This window comes from Choristoneura fumiferana, chromosome 5 (assembly GCF_025370935.1).
Source record: "Choristoneura fumiferana chromosome 5, NRCan_CFum_1, whole genome shotgun sequence".
NCBI lineage: Eukaryota > Metazoa > Arthropoda > Insecta > Lepidoptera > Tortricidae > Choristoneura > Choristoneura fumiferana.
The window spans coordinates 4,552,974-4,574,286 of NC_133476.1; the positions used below are offsets into that span (position 1 = coordinate 4,552,974).

At 36.7% G+C, this 21,313-nt stretch overlaps 2 protein-coding genes across 2 annotated transcripts in view; both read left to right on the plus strand.

The window, feature by feature from the left end:
• The first annotated feature begins 268 nt into the window (after positions 1-268).
• On the plus strand, positions 269-19,626 carry LOC141427942 (somatostatin receptor type 2-like). Its single transcript, XM_074087552.1, has 3 exons — positions 269-303; positions 13,516-13,553; positions 17,908-19,626. Exon 3 carries the CDS (start codon positions 17,956-17,958, stop codon positions 19,207-19,209), a length of 1,254 nt encoding a protein of 417 aa, XP_073943653.1. The 5' UTR covers positions 269-303; positions 13,516-13,553; positions 17,908-17,955; the 3' UTR covers positions 19,210-19,626.
• Positions 284-21,313, plus strand: part of LOC141427943 (somatostatin receptor type 2-like) — a 73,153-nt gene continuing 52,123 nt past the window's right edge. Inside the window, exons 1-2 of the mRNA XM_074087553.1 lie at positions 284-303; positions 13,516-13,553. The gene's annotated coding sequence lies outside the window, so the exon portion shown is untranslated. The remainder of the gene's footprint in view (positions 304-13,515; positions 13,554-21,313) is intronic.

Genomic DNA, 21,313 nt, shown 5'->3' on the forward strand with positions numbered 1-21,313 from the left:
CCTGTTCAATGGTGCAGTGAATATTATTTTGAGTTGTCCGGTATCGGAAGATACAGTACGAATTTACAGGTTCATCAAGCACTCCTTTGCGGCCAGATAATCTGGACATCGCAATAGGAGTTTTTGATGAATGTGGACATCTTAATGAGGCTGGCATAGTCACACAGGTGCATTTAAGCCTCAAAAAAAATGGAAAAAAAAGATTATGTCAGTCGAAAAGATACCAAATTTATCAATATGTATGTAATTATTTGTTTTGTTGTTTCAGTTGAGGTGCACCGGGATGAAACGCTGTCTTTGCAGGTAAAATTACAACTTTTGCTAGCTTATTATAATGACACACTGCCCTTCACTGACCTTTCCACTTGACCTCCACAACAACAAACAAGAGCGTGTCGGCACGCCCAAGACAGGGTTCCGTAGCCATTTTACACGAGGGCAATATAAATTAATTAACGCGAGTTGCACAATCTGCTTTTCTTTCAACTATTACAAGAATAGAAGACGAAAAAAAAACTCTGCTAAATAATTAATTTTAGTCCAAATACTGTTTTTGGAACGCCAATTAACTAAGAGCAAACCATTGCTATTTCAAAGTCAAAGTTCCTAGTTTTAGGCACAAGTTTATATGTCCTAGTATATCCTATTGTATATATTAAAAAACAATTAATGTGTACAATGTTACGAGTATATGAATAAAATATTTGAATTTGAATTTCAAAAAATTTATGTGTACAATGGCCTGCATAAGTGGATGAACACTTACGTTCTATAATCGTATGAACACGAGAGGTGGCGATTTTGTTAGGTGTTCACAAGAAATGAACTAGATGGCGCTGTTAAACAGTTTAACAATTTAGGTTAATTAATAGAATGTTTACAAAAATAATATTACGACAGTAGTATTAATGACACTTTAACTTGCAATTGCGTAGTACTTTGTGAATGTATAAAGATCAAATTAGTATAACAACATTGAGTCCACGTTATTACGGTTATGGTTAGCTTAATGCCCGGTATATTCAATTATGATATGATCGATATTTTACGATCCTCATAACAGTATGTGCCGATAGCTGAGTTGATCGGCTGCTTAGATAAATTCGTAAATGATCATGAGTTCGTATCCTACATTTCAGAATTGTTTTTATTTTTTATTTACAAGATTATATTTTAATTTTAATTTTTGTAAATTTAAAAAATACTCTGAGAAAAGGATAACGTTGCAACAGAAAAAAATACACGTTTTAAAGTTTAAAACATAAAAAATTTTTCCTAAAACTATATCTCTATTCATTAAATATTGACGCAGTTATTAATGTTATACTATATATTAATTAAATAACTAAAAACGAGAAAGAAGTTTGCTCAGAATCCAGAGTAGAATCGATTACACTGTGTTTTAAATCAGGTTGTGTTTGAGTTTTTAAATCCTTCTTTAATTGTGCCCAGTCTAAATATAACGAATGCATACGCCAATTAAATGTTTTAGGGATGTTTTATACCCCTTAGATAATTTAATACTGGCCGTTTTGCTGTCAGTTTGGCTTTCTTCTAAATCTGGCATGCAGGCAGGCAATGAATTAGAATTACTGATTACGTAAAATATACAATTATTTTAGGAAATAATGAAGGTATTCGAAAATAAACGCAAAAAATTAACTTAAAATAAAATGAAAAAATATTTTCTGGGTGTCGTGTGAGGTTTTCAGTTATTTAATTAGCACCTGACCAAAAGTTGCATTTTAACATTTTATTGAGGTATTAGCTTAAGTATTCATTTCCGGTTCTGGAAAGAGTATTGAAGCTGAACCACAATAAAAAAATAGTATTTGAAAGTATTATACCTGAGACCGGGTTATCATAAGACTCGTACGCGTTATAAATTATAATTATTGAAGTTTTCTAGTTTTAAACATTTACTTATCAATCCACTGTAGTGTGTTACTGACAGTTAAAATCAGATTACAGTCATATTATATTGAACTTTCACACTTATCTCACATGAGTAAACAAAACTATCAAGGCATAATTAAATGTTTTGTTCACAATAATAAAATAATTACTTTCATAACAAAGTGATACCTACAGGATCATAAATAAAGATAAATATTTTGGCTTATATAATACAGTGTGCTAGAAAATCAGATGCGGATATTTTGAGGATCGATTATTTGCATCGTCGTTTATTGGTTTCAATTAAATTAAAATAAACAAAATACAGTTAATGTTAATGCGAGGAGGATTATTTATGGACGGAATGGTATTTTTGTATGAAAAAAAATAGATTACCACCGTGCCTGCTTCTTCGGATACTGGATAGTGGATAGCATGCTTTACGCCGTGTTACCATCGCAGTCTTCTAACAAATATAGGTGTAGCATTTCATACGTTGGTCGTTTGTCTGATAGAATTTGTGGTATTTTAAAATCAAACAATGTTAAGGTAGCCTTTAAGACTAACAACTCTTTGTACTCTAAACTTTGTACCTAACCACAAAGAGAAGGTAGATAAAGGAACTAGATCGGGTGTATACAAGCTCACTTGTAATGACTGCAGTAAAGTATATGTTGGTCAGACAGGTCGCAGTTTTAATGCTAGATTTAAAGAGCATGTTTCGGCATATAGGAATGAGCATCCTGATAAGTCGAATTTTGCCAAACATTTGTTGGAACTAAATCATTCTTTATCGGACTCAGATTCGTATGAAGTGTTACATTATTGTGGCAAGGGGTTTCGTCTCGATGTTTTAGAATGCATGGAGATAATTAGTTACAACAGTATGGTGTCTTATTTAATGAGCAGGTAAATTTAGTTTCATCTCCCTTGCTACGGCTTGGATCTAATTTCAGCAATGGTAGTTAATAAACATGCCTTGACAGTAAATAAATAAAAATCAAGGTAGTTTTGAAGGACGGTTAAAAATTTTTAATAATTTGTGGGTAGTTTTGTTTTGTTTCATAAAACGTATGTGGGTACTTGGGGAGTTACAGTGACAAGTTAAAACGGTGGTTGTGGTTCGTTAGTCTAACAACTGGTAGCATGGTGTACGGTTGTGTCACTCTGAAGATGAGCTCTGGTTGAGTTCGAAACGCGTCAGTGTAGTGTGGTGGTGGTGATAGATGGGTTTGTGTGATTTGTGTGTGTTCTTACAGTGTGGAGGTGGAGGAACTGCATGAACACGCATATTTTGCATAAGCTTAGCTATCGTAAGGTCGCGGATGAGCAAGGAAATTATTTTAGTTCATTGATATGGACCTCCGCAAGGTGACGCCTGATTCAATAAAATACTTAAATAATTTATGTGTATAATTGATTCTTAGGTTATTAATTATATACCCTGTAAATATTCGCACCATATTTATATTATTTTGTAGGATGAGTGGAAAGTAGTGTAATCATGACGTATGAAGAGTGTAAGAGATAGCATGAGTTGTGAGTGTATGAGAGTGACAGAAGAAGAATGAATAAGCAGCAGGTGTATTTTATTTTAAATGTAGAACTATAAATTTTATTTTAATAACTGGTGTAACCACCATGATTGTCGATAACTGCTTGCAAAAAGAATCACATCGATGCAACTAGATTTTAACACATATTAGAGCCGCGAATACTGTCCCATATTTTCACACAGTGGGCTTCTAACGTATCCGGAGTTCGCTCAGTTATCCCAAGGTTGGACATGGTTATAACACCCCATACATTTTCAATGTGATTTAAATCCGGTGATGTAGCAGGCCAAGGAACACCATTTATCTTTAAAATAAAGATACAGTCATTAAAAATAACTATCTCTTAGTTACACAAACAAAATCCAACAAAACTTCCCAACTGCAAGCACTTCTTAACCTCTTAAAGCCCAGCGTACTAAGTTTAGTAGGACATACCTATAAGAAAGTGTCAACTTTTATTTATTGGCATAAAGTTGAAAGTTCTGATAATCAATGCCTATTTGACGATACTAAATAATATACCTACTACGACTAAAAGGTTAAAGTCACGTAGAAAAACATTTTTTCCGTAGCTACCTCCATAAAAATGATGTCCTCCATGTCGTGTCCGACAAAGGCGAACCTTTAGGCTTGTTTATTATGTGCCCGAATATGGCTGGCAAAGCCAAACTTAGTCTTAAAGATCCTATTACAGGGCGCGCAATGTAATTGACCACTATCATTATACGTGTAAGTGTAGGAAGGTCTCGGGCGGGTCTTTCCATAAAAATAGAAAGCTAAATGATCTAGGAAATAACTGGGGCAAACAAAGTAACTATTAATTACAAGTTGAATAATGACACACGTAGCACGCACGCGATTATTAATTACAAGAACAATATGAAATATGTTTGTGTTATCTTATACGAGGGGTTTGTTTGCACGCTTTTATTGAAAAAATATTTTAATAACGAATAAAAATAGTGTTTTGTTGTCGTTACATTCTTAGCTTTTCAGAGAAGGGACGCCTCCATTGCATCTTCGGAATCTTGCATAAGGGGACTCTTTTAAATAATTAGTTTTTTTTTGTATTTTAAGACTAACCGTTACCCGCGACTCCGTGTCCGTAATCTAGTTATCGCTATACCGCGCGAACTGTGCAATTATATATTCTAATATTCTCCGAGACTCAAACTATCGGTATACTAAATTTCATCCAAATTTAGGCGTGATGAAGTAACATCAAGAGATTTACAAACTTTCGCATTTATAATATTACTGAGATTAAAACAAACATAAAATTTATATAACGTTTTAAACTTTCGTGATTCTCACTCATAGTCAAAATACCACAAACGGGACTTATCACGCTATTATTATACAAGTAATATTTACCTCGACGTTTCGGCAACGTTACAGTTGCCGTGGTCACGAGTAGACTGAAGTGTGGGGTGTCAAGTCTGCCTAGCAGCGCGAGTTCTTCGAACTACCCGCACTCACAATCCCAAAATTCTGTCCACGGAACGTCATTTTTACTCAAGAATGGTACGTGAAGCGGTTGAAATAAAAAATCATAAGAATTTCAACCGGGACGATGGGTATAAGCTTTCATCTTCGTGGAATCCTGTTATTAATAAGTGTCGGCGTCGGGATGAATGTTCGGAGGGACGATCGGACGTTGTTAGTGTTGTGTGTCGGTGTGATAGGGTGACTAATAAAAGTGACCAAGTGCGGGTAGTTCGTGATACGAGTACCGGCACTATTAGTGATCAAGTGCGGGTAGTTCGAAGAACTCGCGCTGCTAGGCAGACTTGACACCCCACACTTCAGTCTACTCGTGACCACGGCAACTGTAACGTTGCCGAAACGTCGAGGTAAATATTACTTGTATAATAATAGCGTGATAAGTCCCGTTTGTGGTATTTTGACTATAAACATAAAATTTAATTGTAAAATGTTTGTGTTTCGATTATAAAGGGATACTTCTGATATTCCCACAGGATCAAGATATAATCCCGAAATCTCAACTTCTGATTGTACGCATGTAATTTTGCAAAGGTGTCCTTCGCTCAAAGTAAATGAACACCTAAATGTAATTTTTGGAGTTAAATAAAACCCTGTACTTTAAATACATCTGCCAGGCCGAATGGTTTTAGGTTCCAGAAATATCCTAGTCACATTCTATGTAGACGATTATCTTCTCAAACCAGTCAAAGTTTAATACAACTTTGCAGAAGTGTAGCGGAGATTTACGTGTGTATACACGCCACACGGACACTAAATAGATCTATATTTAACATGTTGGTGTACGCTAGATGAAACATTAGTGTTTTATTCGCGGATTAAAACACCATTAACGCGAGTAAACAATTATGGCGCCGACCGACGCACGCGCAACATTACAGACCATGGTTACGCGCACGTTAAATCCTAGGTAAACAAACTGTAACATTACTCCCCTCAAAGGTTGATTGCTAATAAGTCCAAATTAACACATGTATAGGTACATGTCAACGTCCCTCAATTGTTTGTTTTTTTTTTTTTTGTAGAATAAGAATTTTATACATCCATTCTTACTTACTCACAGAGGATGTAGAACGGAATGGGGCAGTTAGTTTTATTATTAGTATACCAAGCTAAAAGAGTAGGTAAAGAGCTATCTATGTGGTGAAAGCTAAAAAAAACAAGTTAAGGCTGCAGAAAATAATGACTAACTAATGACTATTAGGTAGTTTGTCAAATGCGGCGACATCGCGATAAACCGTTAGTTGATATTTTTATAACAAATTAAATAAACCTACTTGTACTTCTGTAGTAAACTGGGTATCTTTCAAACGGTCACGGTAAATGGTTATCTATTTTTGAATACCCTCTCGCGATTGGTCTGTCAATCATGACCGCTCTAATGGCGCGATGTGATTGGTCCGTTCCTTCCCGAATTTCCCCAAAGGATACCTGCTAACCGATTTACTGCGATCACATTCAGATATTCGATTGGGATTTAGGGACCCGAATAAATATGTTGGGAAATAAAAAAATATAGAAATGTTGCGACTTGGGTTAAGACTTCGCAACCAAGGTGTGAGTGTCTTGAGATACATCGAGCTCTGTGAGCTGTAAACGTTCAGTTTTTCGAAATTAAATTCTACCATTCTGAAAAATATTCAAAAACTATATCGAATTCCAATAACTGGAAAAAAAACGTCTATTTATCGTTTCGTCCTGCAAAACATGTGCACTATATGTCGTGTAACAAATACCAGCAGATTTTTTTTTGTTCCCCCTTCATAACCATCATACATACATACATAACCATAACGGGTAGGGGCCAAATTATTTGTTAACTTAATTACACGTTCTGACGCTTCGTAAACCAGCTACGGCTCACTCGGTTCACTCGCTCGACTCACGCATTGTGATCGCAATGTACTTAACCCTTTAGTGGGTAACGGCAAGATATTTGCCGTCATACGACTCACATATTTTATTTTTTTCTCAATGAACGTGTTGTTAGTTAATATAACTTTTGGTTCGCATAAGAGAACATACTCGTACCAATTTACGAAAAAAAAAAATAGCAGATAAACGTTATTCCAACCCATGTTAAATGATGATTCTTAGGCCTGAACTTAGATTTTTAACTATTCCTTACAATTGAACAAAAATGTTTGTAAATAAAATTTTGTTTGCTGGATTTATCCGATAGTCACAATTCTCTACTTTCAGAGACAAGATTGGCGATATAAAGTTTAAAGAAAAAAAATCTGTTATTTGATAATTTTAAAAAATGAAGACGGCAATATATTTGCCACTATCCGTTAAGTGTCTGGTGTTTATTAAAGGAAAGGGTGGGTTAGGCTACAATTGTTATTGATTTATATATGGAGCAATAGCTTAATTCAATTAAGCATGGCCCGATATGCTCTTGCCCGGTTATTTATTTGAAAGAATTCAGTTTTAAGTTAAATAAAGGTTTTAATTATTTCTTATCATCTATTGGTTTTTAATTAATTTATTTTAGATACGTCGTGCCACCCGTAGTTCCCCCGGCAAACTGACATGACGGTCTTGTCACTTAATGCCCTTGGCTGATAGCGGCAAACATATTGCCGTCTCATAATTCGGAAACCCTGCAATAATATATACATTTCTCTTTCTCAAAAATCATAAAAAAAATCATTCATGCTGTGCGTATCGTTAAAGTTCTCGATTCATTGCTTTAAAAAAATAATGGTCAAAGGGTTAACGCTCAACCTCGCTTCGCTATTCGTCGAAATTAATTTTCCGGAACCTAAAGTGACAGTAAAAGTGACCAATTAAGTACATTACCAAAGTCTCTTTGAAGTAGGAAATATTTGGCCTCTTACAGCGACGGGGAACAAGCAAGGTTTTGCTACTGATAAACAAAGTTTTGTAAAATGGCCATAGCATTTGACAGTAAGTAGAAAAACGACTTCATTTAACTTTTTAAATCATTTTGATTGCAGAATAATAAAGCCGAGGCCGTATTGCCGAACGTTTCTGATGCTCGCGATCGCAATCAAATGACAGTTTTTGTATGCGAAATCTGTCATTTGATTGCGATCGCAAGCGTCAGAAACGTTAGGCAATACGGCCTCTGGCACAGATATAGATTACACTAGATTACGCAAATGCATCATTTTAGGGCCCCATAACCAAAAGATGGCAAATGGAAACCTATTAATGTCGCTACACAGTGTATTTGACTGTCCGTCCCTTTGGTTTTCCGTCATCAAGAACCGTAACAGATAGACATCTGAAATTACGCATTAATACGCATAATGTGTATTTTCCACCGTCACTACATAAATAAAAAAGAGGGGTTCCTACAAACCAATATAAAATATTACCTTAACGAGGTTGTAGTAGGAGGTAATTTTAATTAACTGGTCTTGATTAAGTCCCGAGATATATTAGTTAAAGTGAAATAGTCGATCAAAATGTAATATTAGTACGGAATCCTACACTGAGCATGGTCCGAATCATCATCATCATCAGCCGGCAGTAGTCCTTGCTGAACAAATCCCCCTTAGAACGCTACAGTGAATGACAACTCGGTAGCCCGCAATCTCGAGATGTCATCCATCAGTCTGTCTAGTGGGAGAACTGGTAAAGCTCGTCTTCCTGTTCATAGTCGCCACTCGAGGTATGTTCTTCCCCAACGGTTGATCTGAAATACGAAAAAAAGCACATCAAATTAATATGATTTATAGTAGAGCTTGTCTAGGCTAAGATGACGCGCCCCTCCACCGAATCAGTTGATTTAGATGTGTGCGTGCAAATATTAATTACGATTCGTCATCTGTTTTGGAGCATCGACTATTCCGTGAACTACGATCAGTGTGCATACATCTCGATTGAAAAATCGCATGAAAAATCCGACAAGCTCAATGTACGGAGCAGCGCTGTCACGTTGTATGAAACAAAAATGTCCGCTCTCTCGAGGGTTGAGATCAATTATGACAAGTTGGACAACAAATCCGGCGATAACCGCTTGTCACCAAATAGCGGTACGTACGGCATGTAAAAAACAAAATTAAATAATTTTAATTACGAATAAGTAAATTTAATATCTTCTCCCTTACTAGGGCTTGGGTCTAATTTGAGTAATAACAGTTAAGAGTAATAAAACATGCCTTAACAGTAAATAAATAAAAATTCAAGGCAATTTTTTTGTGACGATTAAAGTTTGTTAATTTTTTGTTGGTAGTTTGTTTGAGAAAAATAAAGTGGGTAGTTGGGGAATTACACGGACAAATTAAAAAGTTTATTTGGTTTGATTGATTTGTGTGTGTTCTTACAGTGTGGAACTGCATGAACACACATTTCTTGCATAAACGTAGATATCATACGGTCGCGGGTGAGCAAAATAGGTAATTGTTTCAGTTCAAAGTATATTTTAATTTTATTTACCAGACTTCGAAGACATATTTTTTATGATGGCATTGAATACGCAAGAATAGCAGACATTCTAATAACATTATTGAAAAAAAGAAAAACACCGATTTATAAATCTCGTATCATGCCGCATAAATAATACTGAATAAACCATCTGAAGACAGAAATTTAAGACGGCAGAGAGAAATTATTACAGGGAAAAAGGAATATCTCCATTAAGCATTTTGCACATCTTTGAAGACTGTTGTAATGTAAAATTGGGAAGTATGGCATAAATTCACACGAGGCTTTTGTAACAGTTTTGAGCAAGTTGCCTACAAAGCAAGATGGCTAAGTTTTATTTCAACAAATTAAAATGTCGAAGTAGTTGAATGCCGTCTAGGCAAAGGTCTAAAAGGGCTAAAACGACTTCCTACCAAGCAAAATATCTAAAACGTAAGAGTGGTTGAATGTTTGACTGAACTTATCAGACTTTTTAAATCTACTTCCACGTTAGTGTTTGCTCCGATTTTCTCACCAGTTAACTAACGAGCTATATAATAATGTTTCTTTTTTTTTTCAAAATTATAGCTTTACCATACATTTTCTACAAGCACTGTGCACTGTGCAATGAATGAGCATAAAAAATACTGCCCACTTACATTTTCATTAGGTCCTGGAAAAAACTTTTCGGTACTCACACAAAAATCAAATATATAAAATACTCGGGTCACAATGTTTGTAACCAAACTTCTCTGAAACGGCTTGACCGATTTTTATGTTTTTTTTTTGTATATTTGGTAGGTCTGGAAATAGGACGTAAGCTATTTTTCATACCCTTAGGTATTAAGGCGGCCCATCCCAATTTTTTTTTTATATTTTAGAAGAAAAAAATATTTTTTATTTTATTATGATTTGGCATTAAAAATACACGTCATAACCCTACATCTTCACTTTTCTACTACTAATCCCCCATTTTTTAATAGCAATATTAGTACTTTAATAATTTTCAACCTTTGGTGGTCGATAATAAAGTAAGTAAAGTTTTTCAAATTTTTCCACCCATCGGTTTAGATTTTAGAGGAGCCCCCCCTCCATTTTAATGAAAATTTGCACTTTAAAGTTGAATAATTCGCAAACAAAGCACTGAATCATTGTAGCAGACCCCTAATGGTTTTAAAATACCTATCCAACGATATCCCACACTATGGGGTTGGATGAGAAAAAAAACACCCCCACTTTACGTCTATGGGAGGTACCCTTAAAAAAATTTTTTTTTTCTTTTTTATTGTACCGTTTTGTCAGCATAACATTTATATATCCGTGCAAAATTACAGCTTTCTAGCATTGATGGTCCCCGAGCAAAGCCGCGGACGGACGGACAGACAGACAGACATGGCGAAACTATAAGGGTTCCATTTTGGCTCCGGAACCCTAAAAACGTGTTAAAAAGAATGGAACAAAAGATCGAGTTATACTTATTAATTGAGTGAGCGAAGGCTTTCGTCAGATACGTAAAGAGCCCTGTAGAAGCTTTAATTCTATCAAAGATCGCCTTCAGTAAATACCAAGCACAATACGAAATGTAAGTGATTTCTGTTCAAAGCTTTGATATCTAAAACTGTTATTACTGCAAGATTCAAAGGAGTAATTCATTTAAAGCAAATAGAAGTAAAATGGCAGACACTAGCTCTTTGAATTCACTCGTGTATTTTTTAAGCAGAGCCGTCTGAGATTGGAAGTATTTGAACACCTTTGGTGTGCACTTAAATAATGAGTCGCCTCAAGAGATTTTGTATGAATTCACATAAAATTCTGGCATTTCTTTTGATCCAAGGAGCCTGAGAAGTTTCGTTTAGATTATCATATATATTCAAACTCAGTATATTTTTTAAATGTGTGATGTACTTGAAACGTTTTAATTATGTTAAATGGGTTTCTCTGATATTTGTTCGTGAAATTGTAATATTTAACACTCGCGGACACTAGGGTTTATATTTTGTTTGTTTCAAAATTTGAAATTAATGTATTCCAGGAATTTTATTACGAGTAGAATGTTGAAGTGCAAGAAGAGGGTGGAAAAGGCAGTGCGCTTAGTAATTAGGTACCTACTCTGTGTAAGCTGAGCTGAGTATATTTTAATAGTACCAAATTATACCAAACCAAAACATACTTATTATACCAAATTATTCAAATTACCTTATCTGTACTACAGCATTTTCAGTAAGCTCATACTGTGGCACGGAAACAACGATATATATTTGAGAATAAGAATTGAATTTACTATTTTTACTACTATATTTACGCCTTTACTATTGCCGCAAAATTCTGCATTCATTGCAAATCAGATGTTTAGAATCAATAATAGGATAAGTACCTTTTATCCCTAACTCTGTCTGTTGGCCAAAAGTATGTTTAGTATTAAAAAAAATATATATGTTGTAATCAGCCGATTTACATACAATTTTGCTGCACTAAACACAAAGGCATGTTCAAATTCTGTTCCTAAAAAGGTACAGTTCCCTAATGATCTCATAAATTAACTTCTGAAATTATAGCGTAAAAAAAATAATTTAACCCGTGCGAAGCCACGGCTACTCGACATTAATTTTACATATAGATTTGTTTTCGAAAACCCATTTGTTAATAACTATTGAAAAGGCCCCATGAATATTTAAAATTCAATCATTAATGACCTTTCTTACCTTAAATACTTTTCTTGGACGTCAAAATAAACAAAGGATTTTCTGTTCCTCACTAAAAATACACGAGTTTGTGTTGACAAAATAACATTGAAAATGTCTGTCTTTCTCGTGATTAGGAAAATAATTGCTTTGGTAGTAATTCTATTCATTGCACAAAAGCTTTGATTAAAAATATCGATTGGAGAATTTAATCAAGGATAGCAATTTGATTTGGCTGAAATTATTTTTTATCGGAAATATCGTGAAGTGGATCGGCTCTATGATTTTAATGTTTCTTGTTCTTTCACTGCCCCAAACTTGTTACCCTCTTATATGACCTGATCCCTCCTGAAATCCCTTGCCCTGTCAATTTAAACTTCCTTCTTGCAATAGCACACACTCCCTTCATAACCGTACAGTCGAGTTCATAAACATGTGAGCAAAAATTTTATCAAAATTATATGAACACCACTCTATTCTATTGTTCTATTGTTAACGGAGTAGAAGCGCGTTCAGATATTTTTGATTGAATTTTTGCTCACAAGTTTATGAACTTATTTTTTGTGGGTAGTTTAACAAAGTTTAAGTTTTTGCTGTCTTAATTTAATTTAAGTAGACTGGAGAAGAGGAAGCCGTGGTGGCCTAGTGGTTTAACCTATCGCCTCTCAAGCAGAGGGTCGTGGGTTCAAACCCGGCTCGCACCTCTGAGTTTTTCGAAATTCATGTGCGGAATTACATTTGAAATTTACCACGAGCTTTGCGGTGAAGGAAAAATCGTGAAAAACCTGCACAAACCTGCGGAGCAATTCAATGGTGCGTCTGAAGTTCCCAATCCGCACTGGGCCCGCGTGGGAACTATGGCCCAAGCCCTCTTGTTCTGAGAGGAGGCCTGTGCCCAGCAGTGGGACGTATATAGGCTGGGATGATGATGAGACTAGTTAAGTTAGTTTTAAGTTTGCTTGGAGACTGAAAACCAGCGACCTCGCTGAGTCTCATGTCCATTTTGCTTCACTTAATAATGTTATCTGTCTTGTATTGTAATTTTTGGTTTGTGATGGTGACTAAAAATTTATATTATTATTATTATTAAGTTCTGATCGCCGCACACTACCGCACACTGAATCTACTGAACAATGGACTAACTGATAGTCTCTTTTCCAACTTCGACAACGGCGAAATCATCGATAGTATCGATGGAGATACCTACTTTCAAGTATTAAACCGTATGTGAAGATATTACAAGCGCGAGCCAAACCGCATGTTACAGCTAGTTATAATAACAATTACAAATAAAACATTTACTTAAAATCTCCAGAGAGAACCTGACCTGAGACGAAAGTCATTTCAAATTGAAATTAAAACTGGAGTAGTTTTTTTTCTACTTAAACCAATCCCAAGGGTCGTTAGTAGCCCAGCGTAGAAATAGCTGCTAATGTTAGGCGATCGCTTACAGGAGGGTTTAACGCTAACAAAAGAGTAACAAACTGTTTCCATTGTTGCAGGGCTGTCCAGTCCAGAGGTTTGCCGTAGCCCACACAATGTGAGTACTTATAATATATATGGGTTATTAGGCGTTGACACAGAGAATAAGATCTGTTTGAAGAGTGTACTAATGTTTGTTTGTAATGAAATAGTTTTGTTTTGCTTTAGACGAGGGAAATTTGGTTTATAGTGCTAATAAGGGGTGGCATGTCTAACCAGACGTATTATGCATGCAATTATCTTATTTTCTAACGTACTTACTATATTTAAACCAATTATAGTACATTTGGCCTGAAGGGGCGTAAGAAGGGGATTACTACCGAGAATCTATTAGAAGCCCGACGCCGGAGGCGGAGGGCTTTTAATGACTCGAGTTTGTAATCCCCTTACGGCCCGTGAAACACAATGATTTTCATCACATTGCGAGGAAAAAAATGCAAAAAATTAAATTATTTTTGTCCAAACACTTTACAGCTCAGAAAAAGAAAGACTAGAAAATAACTGAATAAAATACATAGTGGCTATCCGCCAATACAGAGGGCTACTAGAAAATTCGAAAATCTAAGTTCGTATCGTACCGTCCCGCACACTCGTATTAAATAATATTATTAGCGTCACGAAAACGACATGAACTTCGATTTTTGAATTTCGTGGTAGCCCCCCCTGATAAAGAACCGTGTTTAGTTTAAATTTCGAATGGTCTTACGGCCAGATTATTCCAAAATGGTAAAAAAATATTAACTAAGATTATTGCAAAATAATTTGATATAAATTTAAAAATTTAAATATAACGAAGTTTCATGAAGCGTCGCAAATTTATATAGTGTAAAATTAGGTTATAGCTAATTTTTAAAGATGTTAATAAAACGGTGGCTGACTTGAAATCACTTTAGTGTGAAATGACGTATCTACTAACTTTTAAAAACTAGGTAAAGCCATAGCTCCCTTGGGGAGGAAAACTACACGTTAATCCATAATTCCCGCGGGAACAATTGAGGCCATTGTCCTTTAGTATACAGGCATAGAATAACATCATTGACGAGCAAGTGTGATGAAAAAATGCAAATCATTAATAAATGAAAATTGATTATTAGAGATTAATATTAATTTCTGTGCAATCCATACTAATATTATACTTAAATGCGAAAATGTGTTTGTATGTTTGTCCATCTTTCACGTCGAAACGGAGCGACGGATCAACGTGATTTTTGGCATAGAGATAGTTTATGGGCCAGAGAGTGACATAAGCTACTTTTTATGCCGGAAAAATGCACAGTACCCCAGAGAATGGCGCGCGATAACCGAATGCCATGCGGGCGAAGCCGTGGGTAAAAGCTAGTACTGTAATAATCTGATAATTTCAATGAAAAACGGTTTTTCGAGTCTTTTTTTATTTTTTATTTCAACTCCAAATGTGTTACTTTTACGGTCATCTCGTGAAATCCATTGAAAATACAAACATAAACATCCCATCATCCGTCATCGATTTCCAGCGCTGGTCTCTTTTTCGGGGGTTTTTCTGTACATCCATGTTTCGGTTTGTATTTTCGTTGATAACTTTAATGTCATTACTTATTTTAAGTAGTCTTTGATTTAATTTGCTTGATTTTTGTTTTTGATTGTTTTTCGAAGCAACTTTATTTTTAACACTATAATACGTACTCGTAAGTAAGAGTACTAATTGGGTAAATTCTTTGGGAATTATATTATAAGAAAATGTCTTTGTAATGTCAACCAGAATAAAGCTACACATATTATTTATTAACTAGCGTTTACCCGCGGCTCCGCACGCGTAAATCATTAGATACAGCAGTTGAATTGACATACCGGGATTTTATTAAATTCCCGTGGGAGTTCCCTAAAATTACATCGTGGTTTTCGTTGACGTTAAATAAAAACACCCATGCCAAATTTCATGACTATGTCCAGCAATATTAGTTAGAGATTTTATCCCTATCCTGTGGGAACATCGGGATAAAAGTAGCCTATGTAATATTCCAGATGTCCAGTTACCCAGATTCCAAATTTCATGACTTAAAGCGGTTGTTATTTGGAGATTTTATCCCTAACCCGTGGGAATATCGGGATAAAGAGTATCCTATGTTTTAATCCAGGTCATAAACTAACTTTTTGCTAAATTTCATCCAAATCTGTCCAGCCGTTTCAGCGTAAAGAAGTAACAAACATACTAACTCACTAACTCACAAACTTTCACATTTATAAATATTATTAGTAGGATTACCACAATCACAAACATTAAAACACACTACATTACAACTTCATATTTTTCTATTTTAGTGCATGTCTAATTTACCAGTGGTTTGAATCTATTTTGGTAATAAGTTTCCCAACTTTTGAGTACAAAATGTACGCGATGGGATTAAAATTATGGCTGTTGCCTGAATCCACAATGATACTAAATATTGCTAGCTTGAAGTAGGCAGCCGGTGCTATGACGAGTAAGTGTTGAGACGGACGCGAGGAATGCAGAAATTAACGGTTCGTGAGATTTATGACAGCGGTTACGATCACAGTACGCCTCTGTTTGTGTTTTAGATAGAACACTGGAAGCGTAGTAAAAAGTTTTGAGGCCGAAATATTGCAAGCGTTCGTTTTATGTGTTTATTTTGAAACATTGCACTGGTTTAAATTAATAGTAGTCTAATTAAACGCTTTTTTTTCGTTATGCGTAAAGAAAATGTAAAAGTGCTTGTCGCTGTACAGTCAAAGTCATAAAGAAGTGATCATTTTTGTACCTTGCCATGTTTGAAAAGCCATACGAGTTCATGAAACGACCGAAAGTGACAAGGTACAAAAGTGATCACTTATTTTTGACGTTGCCTGTACCAATTGTTGCCATCTTTAGTTTTATGTCATTAGCAGATGGGCATAAAGTTTCAAGTACTCGGACGTTTACTTTGACATAGCTTTTTCTGAAATAATCTAGTAACTACAAAATTAGATCACTCATTCATTAGAATACAAGCTGTCATCGTCCATTCACTATTACCTCTCATCCGTTTACTATATTTTTTTACCGTACAACGGCAAAACCCTCTAGACACTGACAAAAAATTGTAATCCGATGGACCGATCTATATTTTTTTTAACTAAGGGTGGAAAATGACCCATTTCACCTGAGATATTTTGAAGAATAGTTCGAGGGGAAATGGGTAATTTCACCCGAGTTAGACACTCTACTTTTCATTTTGACTGTGAGGAAAGTAAAATAGTACAAAAAAATTAGAATAAGATTAAATTGAATTTCAGTATTCAGTAAATTGAATTTACTTATGTCCAACCTCCAACGGAACCTTTTCGACCTGGCCACTTGCCACGGCCGAGTATAAAAAAAAATCGAGTTGGTCACGACCAAGGAGCTTATATACAAAACTGGAGGTTGAACGCCGAACGAAGAAGTTTGACTTTTATTACTTATTCATATATTCCATCTCTTTCTTCCACATTTCACGAATGACATCCATCTCTTTCTTTAGTTGGGTTCGTGACGTAATAAAATCATTTTTTTTGTTTTAAACGGATGTTCGGCGTTCAACCTCCACCGTTGTATATAAGCTCCTTGGTCACGACGTGCATTTAGATGGCCATGCCGAAACGTGAAAAAAAAAGTGTCATTGACGTAACTCTTACCTTCGACTCCGTCGCTAATCGAAAAATTAAAAAAAAAATCATTCCACCCTAGAGATAAAAACGCAATTTTCCACCCGGCTATCTACCCATGAAAATTAAACTTTCCGAACAGGAGAGATGAAAAAATAAATAAATTCTATTTCTATTTTTCTATTTCTATTTTAAAAATTACAAAGATGACACTAGAAATACTAAGTTATCTCACAATAAAAACAGTTTTTTTTTTCAACCAATGGTTGCAAATATAATAACTCTTTATAAACAGAACACAGTAAGCAATTCAGAGAATAAAATTTGCAAAGTGAGCAATTACGCGGCTTCAAATACTTAATTAATTTTTTTTTCAAGCCGTGGTGGCCTAGTGGTTTGACCCATCGCCTCTCAAACAGAGGGTCGTAGGTTCAAACCCCAGCTCGCACCTCTGAGTTTTTCGAAATTCATGTGCGGAGTTACATTTGAAATTTACCACGAGCTTTGCGGTTACATTTACATAAAAATGTTTTAGTACAATTAGTCGATGTTCAAAATATAACGCGTCATTAGGAGTGACGTCATTTTTAGCTAATTAAATTGAAGAAAAATCTTTGCTGGGGTTTTAATTTGAACGTATTCAATTTCAAACACTGGTTGAAATATTCATGATTAATTTCTTTAGAGATAGCGTGTGCAGATTAAGTTTCAATTTGTGGGAAGACATACAGCAGTGTTGTTCCAAACTGGCGTATTTTATTCATAACTAACTGCATCCTTTTTATTTCCAGGTAATAATTTCCTGATTCAGCTTCGCATCAGTCTTCCTCGCACTTAAGATGGAGCTCGAAGACGTTGAAATGTACAGCTCTGCCAACTATTCCTACGATGAAAACGGCACTTACAACGGCACTTATGAGAACTGCCCAAATATCAACATCCCCGTCGTTTATGTCGTCACTCAGGTCCTTTACGCCCTCGTGTGCATCGTCGGCCTGCTCGGAAATACTTTGGTCATCTACGTCGTCCTCCGCTACTCCAAAATGCAAACTGTTACCAACATGTATATCGTGAACCTCGCAATCGCTGACGAATGCTTCCTCATCGGGATACCTTTTTTGATCACTACGATGTCACTTCGAGCGTGGCCGTTTGGCCGCTTTATGTGCAAAGCCTACATGATATCAACCGGTATCAACCAGTTTACGAGCAGCATTTTCTTATGTATTATGAGCGCAGATAGATATATAGCTGTGTGCCATCCCATAGCAGCTCCAAGATTAAGGACGCCTTTCGTTTCTCGCATAGTCTCTGCAGCAGCCTGGACTGCTTCAGCTCTAGTCATGACACCTATTTTCATGTACACGACGCTCATAGCAACGGATAATGGACTGTCCTGCAACATCGTATGGCCTGAGCGCGAGTTCAACAAAGGACAGACTTCCTTCACTTTGTACTCATTCGCTCTCGGCTTCGCTGCACCCTTGACTCTTATCTTCGTCTTCTACTGCCTCGTTATTCGTAAACTCAAAACAGTGGGTCCAAAGAATAAGTCTAAAGAAAAGAAACGGTCTCACAGGAAAGTAACAAAGCTCGTATTGACCGTGATCGCGGTTTATGTGCTATGTTGGCTACCGTACTGGGCATTCCAGGTAGCGCTGATTTACTCGACGCCCACGGAGTGTGCCAGCCGCATCACCGTTACCGTGTTTCTAGTCGCAGCATGCTTCAGCTACAGCAATTCCGCCATGAATCCGATCTTGTACGCGTTCTTATCTGATAACTTCAAGAAGAGCTTCCTGAAAGCATGCACTTGCGCTGCCGGTAAAGACGTGAACGCGACGCTGCATGTTGAGAACAGCGTGTTTCCCAGGAAGCGTGGTGGCGCGCATGCGCGAGCGCAGGCTCGGGCACTGACGGAGACGCGTGCGAGTTTGTCAGTGCCAGCGGGCGGTGGTCCGTCGCGGTCGGATGCGTCGACGGCGGTGACGTCGCGTTCGGCGGCACCCAGCGAGGCGTTCGCGCTGGAGCCCCCGCCGGGCTCCATGGCGCCGCTGCTGGCGCCCAACGGGGTCTCGCACTCGCGCATGTGAGTGCGGCCATGCGGCGCGCGCGACCGCGAGCCCTCCAGCGTCGGCCTCGAGGAGGACACGCTCATCGTTTCCATAGACTAGAGCCGGACACGGCGTGAGTGCGCGAGAGTGCGCGTGAGTGCGCCGGCGACGCGGGACTAGAGCCCGGTCCCGCCCCGTCGGCTGCGTATACGAAGTGAATGTTCCTCGTCCGATATAAAATATCTAGTGTTAGCCCTAAGTAAATTTTGTTTATCGTGTATACATTTTGAATCGAACGGTGTTTCGGCCTAGGGTTGTAACGATGAATTTATTAAAATGTAGTTTTCTATGTTATCGTAAGTTTTCTGCGCCGGTGACGGCTGTGTAAAAATGTACATATCGTGTAAATATTCATATTTGTCATATGTCTGAGTTGTAATAAAATTACATTCGTGATGGTGTTGTATTTATTTGGCCTTTCTTGAATGGGGTAGGGAATGGTGTTTGGAGGTCAGGTGTGGGCCGTCCTTCCGGCGTGTTAAAGGGGGGGGTAGGAAGAGGGTGAAAAAAGGTCATCAATCACGCGGCGTCGGCGACGGGGCGACAGACGGACGACATGATTATACAATGAATGTGCAAAACGAGGAATCATACGTCATTCACGCCACGATGTCAGGCGCAAGGATTTGGGTCTGTAAGGGCGATGACTTGGACGGGAAGTTGCTAAACCTGTACTTGGTGTGGGATTAAGTATGTCGCCTCGTTTATCGTAGAATGCACAGAATTTTATTACCTATATATAATATTATTTCATGGAATATTATCTAAATGTTCAGACTAAAATCGTGATGAAATGGTTTAGTTAGGAGTAAGAATATTTCCGCAAGCCATTTTTAACCCCCGATGCAAAAGAGGGGTGTTATAAATTTGACCTCTATATCTGTGGCACTGTAGCTCTTAAACGGGTGGACCGATTTGAATGCGGTTTTTTTGTTTGAAATCAGGTTTTCTAGCAATGGTTCTTAGACATGTTTCATTAAAATCGGTTTAGTCGTTTTTGAGACATTGAACTTTGAAGTGACAAAGTCGGGAGTGTTACAACTTTTTGTTGGTTAGGTATTTACTTATTAATCATACTTTTGAACTATAGTAACATCAAGTAACATAATTTTAAATTAAACAGACTTGTAACGTTTTTGTTAAGTAGGTCTTTAATATGAAACTCAGCATAGTAACTCTACGTAAAAAAAACAATATTTCTGAAATATATTGCTTACTTAGCTGATTCGTTTCGTTTGTTCGTAAAGAATTCGTTTTCCGCTATCTTACGGGAATTAGGGCAGAAGTACCTAGGTTTTGGCCTCCTTAAGCCCGTTTTTGGCCAGTTGACATTTGAAGTCATATTATTATATAAAAAGTTTTTTTTTATTTATTTTTTTATTTGACTGGATGGCAAACGAGCAAGTGGGTCTCCTGATGGTAAGAGATCACCACCACCCATAAACATCTGCAACACCAGGGGTATTGCAGATGCGTTGCCAACCTAGAGGCCTAAGATGGGATACCTCAAGTGCCAGTTATTTCACCGGCTGTCTTACTCTCCACGCCGAAACACAACAGTGCAAGCACTGCTGCTTAGCAAGATTAGCGAGCAATATTATATAGTATTAAAATAATATGTTTAGTGAGTTTATACTGAAACGAATAAAGTTTGTGATGATTTATTACTATACATTTATTTCAAACGTAACTATGTTTATTTAAACAATAAATGGCCATAAACGGTACACTGTCCACAATAAGTACTTCTGCCCTACTATGCAATTTTACGCATTATAAACTATCCTATGTCCTTCCAGAGTTTTATACCATGTACAGTTACCAGCATTAATATCTGCCACAGCGGAGCGTGCAAAAATATCTGACACGTCCTTCCGGCCCTAGGAATAAAGTCGTATCAGATATCTAGGCACGCTTGTTGTGTCAGATATTGGTGCTGGTGATTGTACCTCTATATCAAATTTCATCAAAATTGATTAGGCGGTTTCAGCCAATATAAACGTAATAATAATTAGGACAATTCAATAAAATGTATTGATCTCGACATGAAACATTTTATACTAAATAACAACTAATTACCCTC